General features: G+C 42.7%; 1 protein-coding gene across 2 annotated transcripts in view; it reads left to right on the top strand.

Annotated features, from left to right (window-relative positions):
- The window catches only part of tcea3 (transcription elongation factor A (SII), 3), a 46,669-nt gene extending 33,211 nt beyond the window's left edge, over nt 1–13,458 (top strand). For both annotated transcript variants that reach the window (XM_062064249.1, XM_062064248.1), the window contains 6 exons: nt 7,114–7,274; nt 7,373–7,434; nt 7,511–7,660; nt 12,560–12,706; nt 12,937–13,008; nt 13,129–13,458. In XM_062064249.1, the coding sequence (XP_061920233.1) occupies nt 7,114–7,274; nt 7,373–7,434; nt 7,511–7,660; nt 12,560–12,706; nt 12,937–13,008; nt 13,129–13,137 (601 nt within the window). In that variant the 3' untranslated portion in view covers nt 13,138–13,458. The remainder of the gene's footprint in view (nt 1–7,113; nt 7,275–7,372; nt 7,435–7,510; nt 7,661–12,559; nt 12,707–12,936; nt 13,009–13,128) is intronic.
- Nucleotides 13,459–13,930: the final 472 nt, after the last annotated feature.

The raw sequence follows: 13,930 nt of genomic DNA, 5'->3' as shown, positions 1-13,930 counted from the left end.
GAATGCTTTGGTATGAGTCTTTTCAACCTCTAGCAATCTGCACATCTCTTGGAAAACTGCTGACTCGAAATTGGTGTATTGGTCACTGTGTAGGCTTAGGGGGGCCCCATACCTACACACCCACTCAGCTGCAACTTGTTCAGCAACTGTTACTGCTTGTTCGTCGGAGAGAGGGTACGCTTCCACCTATTTACTGAAATAATATTGTACTACCATCAAATCAACAGCTACTCTCTCCATGGGGAAGCCAACCCTCACTGTCCCCATGGCGGCTTTGGGTGTCTTCATTGACCAGGCTTTAGCAGCGCAGCTGGTGCAAGTGTGGCACCACAAATGCGCATTATCTTTCATGTTGCACCAAAATTATCTTGTCTGGAGCCTGGTAAGGCTTTGCGCTACCCCAAAATGTCAACCCACTGGGCTGTGGTGCATCTGTTCCATTAGGGAATTACAGAACTTGTGGGGTAGCAACATATGGGGTTAAAACGTTTTCCTTTTAGGGTCATAATATCTCCTCATTATGAACCCTTCTTTCTGATACAGTCTCCTCCATTGTGACCAATAAGCTTTGGTGACCGAGGTGTGGTGAGATATTTCGGCCCAAGATGGTCGACTACCTCCCCCTTCCAACCACTCTGTCAATGGGGCAATATCGTTGTCTGGCTTTTGTGCCTCTACTAGTTGTTCTGGGGTTTAACCGCAGAACGGATTATTATGCGACTGCTCACGCACACGGCGGATATTTGTGGGAAACTGAGTGTGGTCATCTCCGTTCGAGGTAATAACGTACAATATGTATATTTGGGGCGGTATAGCTCGGTTGGTAGAGCGGCCGTGCCAGCAACTTGAGAGTTGCAGGTTCAATCCCCGCTTCCGCCATCCTAGTCACTGCCGTTGTGTCCTTGGGCAAGACACTTTACCCACCTGCTCCCAGTGCCACCCACACTGGTTTAAATGTAACTTAGATATTGGGTGTCACTATGTAAAGCGCTTTGAGTCACTAGAGAAAAGCGCTATATAAATATAATTCACTTCACTTCACTTCAATATTGCATTGATTTCAGAAGAAAGGGGCTCGATAACAGCACTAACCCCACTGGAGGAGACTGGGGTTGCACCATGTCGCTGGCAGTTTCAGTTAGGCTGCTTTGCACTGCTTTGTCTTGAAAATAATCATTAGGCACGGCCTTGCCCACCTTGCATGGACAAGCCACCTGACCAGGCCTCCTAAGTAGCCTGTCTGCATTTTGATGATGCTTGCCTGGCCGATGGAGAACCTTAAAGTCGTACTCTGCCAGGCCAACGTGCGAACTGACCTTCATACTCCTGCAACCTAGTTAAACATGCTATGGTATGTGCAGACCGTACAAATCTCTCCAGCAAATATTGTCGAAAATGACAAGTAAAATCCACTTTTGCCAAGAGCTCACATCTCGTGGTACAATCATTTCGTTCTGTGGCCGTCTACTCCCATAAACCATAACTTTCTACTACCCACCTTAGACTTGGTAGAGGACTGCGCCAATCCCCCAATCCCCGGTGTCAGTGTCGAGAAAATTTCACCACTGTCCAGAGGATAGCCTATAATCTGTGCAGACACTAGTCGCGCTTTTAGTTGTTTGAAAGTCTGTTGGCACTCATTAGTCCAGAAAAATCGCTCATACCTTTTAGTTAGCTCACGAATCGCCGATAAAATTAAGCCAAGCCGACCAATTGGCGCACCTCAGAGACGTTTTGTGGCGGGGGCCAGTCTACTACCCTTTTGGGTCCATAGCGACACTCTTAGCAAAAACAATGTGACCCAGATAAGCCACTCGTTTGCGAATTAGACAGCATTTTGATGGCTTCAACTTAAGGTTGGCCTGCCGCAGTCTGTCGAACACTTAACTTAAAACAATAACATCGTCAAAGTAGACCAGACAGGTCTCCCACTGCAACCCGGCCAGCACTCGGTCCATTAACCTCTGGAAGATAGCATTGCAGAGCCCAAACAGCATCACTATCCACTCAAATAACCCCTTTCTAGTGCAAAAAGCAGGAGTCTTGCGAGACCTCAGAGTTATTTCCAACTGCCAGTACCACAATGTTAAATCCAGTGTACTAAAATATTTAGCTGTGGATAGAGTATCTAGGGCAGGGGTGGGCAATTAATTTTTACCGGGGGCCGCATGAGCAACCCGAGCACTGCTGGAGGGCCACACCGACAATATTTCAATTAAATTTTGCTCAAATTATTTTTGATATACCGTAAGATAAATAATAATAATAATAATATTTTCATTTAACCTAACTTATCTTTATACAAAAGCAGATGGCTTTTGATGGTTTTATTTTTAACACTTTCTTACACAACACTTCCTGATGTATAATACAATGCAAACATTTCAATTTCTGTCACTTTATCCTGCATCCTCTTTGTTGTGAACGTAGCACACCTGTAAGGTGATTGGCGAAGAAGGAGGAAGCGTTGCTGTTGCGGAAATGAGGAGTGAGGATAGACGTGCGTGTGGAAAGAACGAGATAAGTTGAGCTGTGTTAGTATAGGTTGCTCAATAAAAGTTTAAAAAGAGCATCAGACTTGGTGTGCACTTCTTCTAGATGCTACAATTGGTGTCAGAAGTGGGATGAAATGCCTCCCTGTTCGCCTTGCCATCAAACCTGGGAGTCTTCATTGAGGGCGGAATTCCCCCATGCCAAGCAGCTTGCGCTGCACCTGTAGACGCTGCCTCTCTCCTTCCTCCCTCTCTCTCTCTCTCTCTCACTCTCTCTCCTGTGACGCTGCCTCTCTCCTTCCTCCCTCTCTCTCTCTCTTTGCGACGAGCTCCTCACGTCCGGATTCACACAGACATCTGCAGTGCTGCCGCGGCACCTTAAGTCCCCACTCAAAGTACTTCCCCTCCCGTTCAATCTTGACAAAGTCGCCAGGAAACATCGTGGCACGTACCTCCCGATGACGTAGCAAGCTGCGCACACAAGCAGCGCAGTATGCACAAAGTTTTACTTATGATACCAATTGTAGCGTCCAGAAGAAGTGCACACCAAGTCTGACGCTCTTTTTAAACTTTTATTGAGCAACCTATACTAACACAGCTCAACTTATCTCGTTCCCTCCACACGCACGTCTATCCTCACTCATTTCCGCAACTCAAGAACACAACATCAACTTCAGCAGGTCGTTACACTATATTCTTTAAACACAGCAACCTGTGCAGTCCATGTCTTGTTGAAACACGCCATTCGTCATCAACTTTTCTTTTTTTAGCGTCTCGGGGATAACCGGGCATCACTTGTCGCTGTGCGCCTTCACTCACAGGTTACACCCGGACATACGCCCACAAATAACACTTTTCAAAATAAAAGCAGCACAGTTGTATTGCACGCATGACATAGATGTTTTTTTAAATTTATTTTGTAATTTGTGTTTGGCGCTGCGCGCACGAGCATACGTCCACACGGAAGTAATACAAATAATGCTTTTCAAAACAAAAGCAGCACCGTTGTATTGCACACTCGAAATAGATACTTTTTAAAATGTATTTTGTAATTTATGATTGGCCTCACGCGGGCCGGACAGGGACGTACAAAGGGCCGGATGCGGCCCGCGGGCCCCAGAATGCCCAGGACTGATCTAGGGTGTCCTGAATAAGTGACAAGGGGTACGCGTCCTTTATAGTTTGCACGTTCAAATGTCTATAGTCCACGCACATTCGGCTAGTCCCATCTTTTTTTTTTCACCATTACAATCGGAGCAGCCCAGCTGCTATTTTTAGGTTGAGCGATGGCTGTCAGACTCTGCTGCAGCTGCTGATCTGCAGCAGCCTGTTTTTCACTAGACATTCTGCGCAGGGGTTGTTTCACTTGCGGACCCGGAATAGTTAGTACAAAGTTGTACTAAGGTGGTACGGCCTAAATGAAAAATTAATTACTCTGGGTCTGCAGTAGACGAGCCAGGTCGTTGTACGCGCGTTTGTACCATAGCAGAACGAAAAGATGGGGGTGAATTATTTTGTCCTCATTAAGTGTCTTTGATGCTTTTTGCCACGAGGCCGGACTGCTGGCCCGCTAGCATCACACAGTGCAACAAGTTAGCACGTAGCTGCTAACATGGACAAAATGATCACAAAACCAAATGCCACCACACCAGTGTGGGAATATTTCAATTCAAACCTTTCGAACGAGATGAGCCTATCAACACAGAGGAGTCAGTTTGCCAAAAGAAACCTTCACACACACTTGAAACAAAACCAACCGACAGTCCACACACTCTCCGCGTTTGGTGTACAAGCTGAGTGCAAACAAAACAGTGCAAAATAGTTTGCGCTCATAGTAAGTGTGGTAAAATACATCGCCAAAGACATGCTGGCATTTAATACCATTGAAAAACTAGCATTTCTAAATGCTGCAAATGTTTGACAGACATTTGTCATGTTGTCATGTCATGTTTGTGTTTTCTCACTTGGAATCTGCCAGTCTTAAGGTTGTTTTTTTTTTGCATATGACCTGTTAATACATCTTTATATACCAGGGTTTGCACAATTATGACAAAAATAATAATCACGATTATTTTGATTGATATTGTAGTAACGATTAATTACAGGTATTCATTTAAAAATATCAGTATTTATTGTGACACCAAAACTCAACTTTAAATATAGTTTTTAAAAAATTGATATAAACTAGTAACAAATAAGCAGCACAGTGGCACAGGGGTTAGTGCATATGCACGAAGGTCCTGGGTAGTCCTGAGTTGAATCCCGGGCTCAGGATTTTTCTGTGTGTAGTTTACATGTTCTCCCCGTGACTGCGTGGGTTCCTTCCGGGTACTCCGGCTTCCTCCCACCTCCCAAAACATGCACCTGGGGATAGGTTGATTGGCAACACTAAATTGGCCCTCGTGTGTGAATGTGAGTGTGACTGTTGTCTGTCTATCTGTGTTGGCCCTGCGATGAGGTGGTGACTTGCCCAGGGTGTACCCTGCCTTTCGCCCGAATGCAGCTGAGATAGGCTCCAGCACCCCCCGCGACCCCAAAAGAGATAAGCGAATAAACCACAAATAAACCACAACAAGTAAAATAATAATAATAATAGCAATACAAATTAATTTCAATAACAATAGCAATATTAAAAACAATACAATTCATTTTTTTCCGTTTTAATTGTTTTTATTTTGGGTTTTCTTTCTTAACCTTTTACACTTATTTTACCACCAATTTTTGTGTAAAATAAAATTGTACAAATGTTTGTTAATTAAATCAAACATCCTCACATTTAATAGCGTAATACATCTTTGGACAATTGTGACCAGTATTTTAGGTCAAAGCATTTTAATTTTGTGAATGTGCTTTGGGTAAATTATGCTTGTGCAAGGTACTTTTTTGAAAGCTCTTTATTCTTAGCGCAGTCAGACCGGTCGGGATCGGGGTGGGGTTAAGGGGGAGGAGTATATTTATAGCTAGAATTCCCTGAATTTCAAGTATTTCTTATATATATATATATATATATATATATATATATATATATATATATATATATATATATATATATATATATATATATATATATATATATGAAATACTTGAATTTCAGTGTTCATTTATTTACACATTTACACACATAACACTCCTCTACTCATTGTTGTATTTGAAAGTGCAATGCTTTGCAGCCAGTAGCACAGCCTTTGAAGGAGCATAGGTATGGGCAGCATCTGTGAAATTTGAATTGCAGGAAAGGAGTGAGTTTAGGGTTGAATTGTCCGTCCTCGTTCTATTCCCTGTCACTACCTTTCTAACCATGCTGAACACCCTCTCTGAAGATGCATTGCTGTGTGGCACGCACAAAAGTGCCTTCATCAAATGCACCAGAGTCTGGAATCTTCCATCCCTCCCTAGCATACCCCTTCCCCTTCGAGCTGTCCTGGATAAGCTAAAATTCTTGTTTCCAATCATTTTGGAACATGCAAGCGTACTTCTTCTTCTTACTCGTCGTCGCCATGACTGTCTCTTCTTCGTTCTTCTGCTTCGTCTCTGTTATGTTTTTGGACATTACTACTTGCCGTAGTTTTGAAACAATGCATGATGGGAATCCGGATGTTGTGTGTCAGTGTATTAACGTGCCGGTTGGAATAAACACACGCTGAGAAATAGCTCCGTGCCTGCCTACTATATAGGTTATAAATAAACCTATGGATAACGGAGACACATATAACAGTCTCCTTCTTGTTGTGTGTGCAGTTGCGCACTGAGCTCCAAAAGCCGTAGATGTTATAACGTAACTGGGCCGGAGAAAAAGCGGACGTGACGACAGACTGTCCTCACTCAGGTCCGGCTGTAAATTGGGAGAAATTCGGGAGAATGGTTGTCCCGGGAGATTTTCGGGAGAGGCACTGAAATTCGGGAGTCTCCCGGAAAATTCGGGAGGGTTGGCAAGTATGTGCTACTCATGTTCAGGTCTCTTCACCGCCTATTGGTGGAGCACTATAGTGCAAGGCAGAGCTACAGTATTTAGCTTGTGCACCTCTGACATTCTTAACTGGCAGGTGTGCACGTGACGTGGCATTCAGTGCACATTAACAGATGCAATTTTACTTATGTTGCATTCACAGTTCATGGAAGACAAAGGGTTAACGAGACTACCTCTGTTACTATTCATTCCAGATTAACGTACCACAGGGGTAGATGCCATAACCCTACTCATGAAACGTTCAAAACGGCTCTCAACTGTGTCTGGCTCCCCTGTGGTTCCACACAGTTGCTATGGTGGTGTCAAAAAGGGGTTAATTGATGGTGGCGATGTCAGCGGCACTGCGTCATGCTCCTGCACCGCTTCTTCAAGCGATAACATCTCCATGCCGCGAGTGAGTCTTTTATAGTCGCCAAAACCACCTTTGTCAACGGTATACACACTGTCTGCGTGAAGCTCTCTTCCATGAGATTCCTCAGAAATGGGTTGTTGCTGGAGGCAAAAGTCAGTGTTGTTGTTAAAAATGCTAAAATTAACTACTGATCCTGGAAAATACATATGAAAGGGACAATATGTAGAAAAACAACATATCACCAAACGTTTCTAATTGGTTTGCAACAAGAGCAAATGATCACAGTACACTTTTGTGTTCAGAAAAGGCAAATGTGAACCCCCTAAAACTCCAACAACGCCCACCAGCCCCATGTCGCCTGGCTTTACCTCAACTGGCGGCCCGTTGCCCCCCCACTTGGCTACTGGAGACTCCATACGAGACAAGTGCATCGACATGCTGGCTGCTGCCCTGCGCACTGACGGTAAGGTCTTTTTAGCGAACTATAAGCTAATAATGCATTATGTTCCAAACATATCATATGTATGAATCATGTCATATTATATTATTTTTTGCTTGCAGATGACTTCAAAGATTTTGGAACTAACTGTGACAGCATGGCAGCAGAAATTGAAGATCATATCCTTCAATTTAATTTAACATTCAACATGCCAAAACAAAACACAAATAGTACTTCCTTACATTTATGGTGCACATATCTATCAAGAAATAAAAGCCACAGACATGAAATATAAGAACAGAGTGAGGAGTCGCATCAGCAACTTAAAGGACCCAAAGAACCCTGGTCTCCGCAGGAACGTTCTGGCAGGAAGCATTGACCTTAACCGCATTGCCAGTATGACTTCTGAGGTACTGTGGGCCTAAACTGTGAACCTGTAGATGTCAACCATTGCTAAAGTAGTGAATTTCCTCGATACTGAATATCCTCTCAGGGCAATATTGGAAACAAAGGATCCATAATCATGTTTTTACAAAAAGAACAGAAAAAACAACAGCGCTAGACCTTCTTCACACTCTATTGTCGAGGCAGCCAATCGGAGCTGTGACCGCAAGGTGATCGGTGCCTGCCGTGGTAGTAATCCCAGGGTGAGGAATTCCGTCAAGCTGAAGAAGTAGTCGTATCAGATTCTTTTGGCTCATGAGACTCCAGAAACAGTGGACAGGTCCTGACAGGCCAAGCGGTGTGCAGCTTTGACGGTTGCAGAGGCAAACACTCTGACACGGTAGGAGTTAAGAGAAGTCATGGGGAACAACATACGGATATCTTCGAAGCGATTCTAGACCACCATCCCCCGCCTCAGGAGGTTAAAGCAGTGCACTGTCAACGGCGTGTATAGTGGGGACCGCTGACGTCGACTGGGGATGTTGTGGATCGGTGAAAGGAATACTTCAAAGGCCGCCTCAATCCTACCTACACGTCTTCCAATGAGGAAGCGGTGCCTGGTGACTGTGGTGGGCTCTTCTATTTCTGGGGCTGAGGTTGCCGAGGTAGTTAAGAAGCATACGGTGGCAGGGCACCCGGAGTTCCTTAAGGCTCTGGATGCTGTGGGGTTGTCGTGGTTGACAATACTCTGCAGCATTGCGTGGACATCAGGGTGCCTCTGGATTGGCAGAGTGGAGTGGTGGTTCCTTTCTTTAAAAAAAGGAAGTGGAGGGTGTGTTCCAAGTATTGTGGATCACACTCCTCAGCATTCCCGGTAAGGCCTATTCAGGTTTACTGGAAAGGAGGCTACGCCGGATAGTCGAACCTCGGATTTAGGAGTAGCAGTGTGGTTTTTGTCCTGGTCGTGGGAATGTGGATCAACTCTATACTCTCGGCAGGATCTAAGAGGGTGCATGGGAGTTTGCCCAACCAGTATATATGTGTTTTGTGGACTTGGAGAAGGCATTCGACCATGTCCCTCTGTAAGTCCTATGGAGAGTGCTCAGAGAGTATGGGGTATCGGACCGCCTGATTGTGGCGGTCCGCTCCCTGTATGATCAGTGTCAGAGCTTGGTCCGTAAGTCGGTAAGTAGTTGGTAAATAAGTCGGACCCGTTTCCAGTGAGGGTTGGACTCCGCCAGGGCTGCCCTTGGTCACCGATCCTGTTTACAACTTTTATGGACAGGATTTTTAGGCGCAGTCAGGGTATTGAGGGGATCCAGTTTGGTGGCTGCAGGATTAGGTATCTGCTTTATGCGTATGATGTGTTCCTGCTAGCTTCATCTGGCCAGGATCTTCAGCTCTTACTGGAACAGTTTTCAGCTGAGTGGGAAGCGACTAGGATTAAAATCAGCATTTACAAGTCAGAGTCCATGGTTCTCGTCCGTAAACGGGTGAAGAGACATCTGCGGGTTGCGGAAGAGTTCAAGTACCGCGGGGTCTTGTTCACGAGTGAGGGAAGAGTGGATCATGAGATCGACAGGTGGATCGGTACGGCGTCTGCAGTGATGGGCCCATCGTGATGAAAAAGGAGCTGAGCCAGAAGGCAAAGCTTTCAATTTACCGGTCGCTCTACGTCCCTATCCTCACCTATGGTCGTGAGCTTTGGGTTATGATCGAAAGGACAAGATCGCGGGTACAAGTGGCCGAAATGAGTTTCCTCCGTCGTGTGGCGGTGCGCTGCCTCAAAGATAGGGTGAGGAGCTTTATCATTTGGGAGGAGCTCAGAGTACAGCTGCTGCTCCTCCACATTGAGAGGAGCCAGATGAGGGGGTTCGGGAATCTGGTCAGAATGCCCCCCGAACGCCTCCCCAGGGAGGTGTTATGGGCACGTCTGACCGGTAGGAGACAACGAGGAAGACTTAGGACATGATAGAGAGACTATGTCCCCCAGTAGGTCTGGGAACGCCTCGTGATCCCCCGGGAAGAGTTGGACAAAGTAGCAGGGGAGAGGAATGTCTGGGCTTGTCTGCTTAGGCTGCTGCCCCCACGACCCGACTTCGGATTAGCGAAAGAAGATGGATGGATGGATATTATCATTAAATAGAAGGATAATGTCTGAATTGAACACTTCTATATTTACTAAGAGTTGAAGCCACTATTATGTGGCCATTTGGTGAGCGACTGTATGTATCACCAGTTACCTGTTGGAGATCTTTGAAGTGTCACTGTCATTGAGTGTATGCCGCTGCCGCTGAACTGAGGCAGAGTGACTGACAGTCAAGGCAAAGCTAATTACTAAATGGCAGAAAAGTCCATCTAATTCTTAAATCCAAACCTAAATGTTAAATCTAAACCTGTATGATAAATATAAATATAAATTTTAAATATGAGCACTAAATGTTAAATCTAAACCTAAATCTTGAATCTAAATCTAAAGTGCCATGTGTAATAATTTCATATCAAGTCATCATTAAACGGCTCTGATATGTCAAAAGACATTAATAAATCATGTTCTTTTCGAATACCTTTATAACTGATAACAGTAATTCAGCCGGGATATACCGTATTTTTCGGAGTATAAGTCGCACTTGCCGAAAATGCATAATAAAGAAGGAAAAAAACATATATAAGTCGCACTGGAGTATAAGTCGCATTTTTGGGGGACATTTATTTGATAAAACCAAACACCAAGAATAGACATTTGAAAGGCAATTTAAAATAAATAAAAAATAGTGAACAGGCGGAATAAGTGTACGTTATATGATGCAAAAATAACCAACTGAGAACGTGCCTGGTATGTTAACGTAACATATTATGGTAAGAGTCATTCTAATAACTATAACATATAGAACATGCTATACGTTTACCAAACAATCTGTCACTCCTAATCACTAAATCCAATGAAATCTTATACATTTATTCTCTTACGTGAATGAGCTAAATACTATTATTTGATATTTTACGGTAATGTGTTAATAATTTCACACATAAGTCGCTCCTGAGTATAAGTCGCACCCCCGGCCAAACTATGAAAAAAACTGCGACCTTTAGTCCGAAACATACGGTACTCATTTTAAGATTAGATTTACAGCCCCGAAAAATTGTTATTGTTTTTCATTTCGATGCCCCGCCCTCTACCGTTTGACCAGTTAAAAAGTCTGTGAGTGTGTTACATCCAGGTTGGCAATTACGCACCGCCCTCTTCGTCGAGCTACTGCCACTGGTAAAGTTACTAAACATGTCAGACCTTAGTAAATCTAAAAGGCCTTGTTACGGTTCTCAACTTATTCATGATAAAGCCAGGAACAAAACAAGGATTTGTATCAGGGATGCCTTTGAAAGATGGAGATGATTGAAGGCGGAGAAGATTTTTTCATCTCACACCAAACTTGCTAATTTCCTTTTTGATAGGTAAGTAAAGAATTTAGGTTTTCTTATTATTTTTAATAAATGGAAATGGACATTTTGTATGTAAACTATATTGTCCAATACAGTCTATGATCTTGTCTAACAAAGCTAGTGTGTTCGTTCAATGAATGCTTAGGAGTGAAGCACCATCACACTAGTGTAATGCTTACTTAGCATGCTAGCCCGGTCAATGACACATCGACATATAGGCTAACGGGGGAAATAAATGCCCGTTCGCCTATATGTCGATGTGTCATCCAACGGACAGGGCAACATATATTTTCAACAAATAAAACCTATTTCGTTCTTAATATGTCGATACGCTGAGGAAATGCATTCCAACATTAGCACGGCTAATTGCGGTTTCTGGTACTGAATGTGCATCAAACACATACGGGGTGGTATTTGCTTGGCACAATATAATGCATTACATGTAATGATTTTCTACTTTGTGTTTTGACATGGTAGTAGGCTATATGATTTGTGCGTAACGTGGGTTGGCTCATAGAATTGCACTTTGCACTGAAAGATGGTGATGTGCGTACATGGAAGAGAATGCAGTGCGTCAGGTTGGATGCAACATGGAGTTATGCTGAACGAAATGTGGCGGTAATTTTGCTGTTGGCCTTGGCTTACCATCAAAGTTGGCCTATGCGATATATAATCTATTATATATTATTATATATAATTATTTCGATGGTGGTCCGTGCGGTCAAACTAGACATTTTAGCAGAGTAATGCCAACAATCTGTCCCGACTCCCGAGGAAAATATTGCTGCGTAACTTTACAAATACATTTGGCTAATCGACATCTGTATAATGTGGCATAATTACTCTGTAAACCATCTTGCAAGAAGCATACATTTAGACTTAGACTTAGACTTCCTTTTATTGTCATTCAAATTTGAACTTTACAGTACAGATAAGAAGGAAATTTTGTTGCAGTAGCTCGTTGTAGTGCAGGACAAACCTACAGTATATGACTCGTCGATTGCCATTTGAAGTTCCTTGGAGTAGGATTCGGCTGCATATCTGGCAATCTCAGTCAGTGGGAGGGACTACAGAATTTTGACCGTGCTTGCAGTACCATTTTTGGCCACATTACTACATAAGGCACCTTTAAACATGAGCGCTAAATGTTCAATCTAAACCTAAATTTTGAATCTAAACCTATATTTGACATTTAGTGCTTACATTGACATTTAGAATCACCATTTATTTTAAACTGAAATGTGATGAAAAATAGCTAAATCTGAGAAAAGTGAGTTAAATCTGAGAAATATATCTAGAAAAGCGTGACTGAACTTTTACATTTGGCACCCAATACTATCTGGCTATCTTGTTTACTACACACTGGCTGGCCTCCATTGCACTAACATGCTACATTGGGAGCATTACTATTGGTAGCTTTATTTGTAGTGTCTGTTGACACTTACTCAACTTTGACCTTTTCACTCTCTTTCCACACCCCAAAGGAAATGGCCAGCGATGAGCTGAAACAACTGAGGAATGTCCTCACCCAGGAGGCCATCAGGGAGCACCAGATGGCCAAAACCGGTGGCACCTCCACCGACCTGCTGCAGTGCGGCAAGTGCAAGAAGAGGAACTGCACCTACAATCAGGTACACAGTGCCGCGCAAAACACAAACGTGGAAAAAAAACAGTAGATGAAAAAAACGATGATTTTGTTTTTTTAATTGTAAATAAACAATTCCCTGATGATTCAAAATGTTCATTTGGAAATACAGTGGAGCCTACAAAGTCTACCGCTCTAAATGTTAGGACTTTTAAGAAGTTTGTATGTAGTTGCACAAGTAGTTTATGACAATGTTTTAATGCATGTAATCCACAGGTGCAGACACGCAGCGCTGACGAGCCCATGACCACATTTGTCCTCTGTAACGAGTGTGGAAACCGCTGGAAGGTCAGCTTTTTGTTCCAAAGTTGTGCTATATATATATATACCGGTATATATATATATTTTTTTTTTTTTAACATAAAATATTAGTTTTAAATAACATATTTTTTTTCCCCTCCGTTTCAGTTCTGCTGACGTCTTCCAGGTGAAACCATTTGTCGGCAAAAAAGTCTACAGAAATTGCAGCTGGTGATTTATAAATGGTTGAATTGTTACAATTTTCAGTTAAAATAGTTGTTTTTTATGCATGCTAATAATTGGTCCAATGAAATTGAAGGCTGAGCATCAATATGAAGAGTTGTTAAGTGTTAGCCACCAGTGCTAAAACTATAAAAATTTATAAAAAAATCTATAACATTTTTTTAAAAATCCTAAATGTTCTATTTTCTACACCAACAAATGAAAAAACTTCCTTGGTGGAATAAAAATATTCATAAAAAATACAGTTAAGCACAACTCTGTATAGTGTAGAATTCCAATAAAGTGCCTACATAATAAACATGGTTGTTTTGTTGTCATTCAAAACACATTAATTTATCATTATCAAATTATGTTTCCTGTCAACGCTTCATTTAGGCACCCACACGACTAAAATAAAAATAAAGTAATATATTATTTTTGAAAGCATGACACAGTAATCATGACCCACACCAATAACTGTGGTCTTACCAACAATACTACAATAGTATGTTTTCTATCAAAAGGTTACATTACACCGCTACATGCCTACAGCAGATGGCAACAAAGCATCATGCTGCTCACACAGGCCACAGCAATTCCCACTATGCAAGAAACAAATTAGCTGCTGGCTTGTTAGTGCTTATCTGAAAAGCTGCTAAAGCTGTTGGCGATAGATATAAGATAATGGTGGGAAAAAACCCCTCAACAATTTTAGACCTCAACATGGTTCTTCAATTTTGATGAAGTT

Source organism: Entelurus aequoreus, linkage group LG11 (assembly GCF_033978785.1).
Source record: "Entelurus aequoreus isolate RoL-2023_Sb linkage group LG11, RoL_Eaeq_v1.1, whole genome shotgun sequence".
In the NCBI taxonomy this organism is placed as follows: Eukaryota; Metazoa; Chordata; class Actinopteri; order Syngnathiformes; family Syngnathidae; genus Entelurus; species Entelurus aequoreus.
The sequence above is the reverse complement of the archived record's forward strand: the minus strand, read 5'-3'. Positions and strand labels throughout refer to the sequence as shown.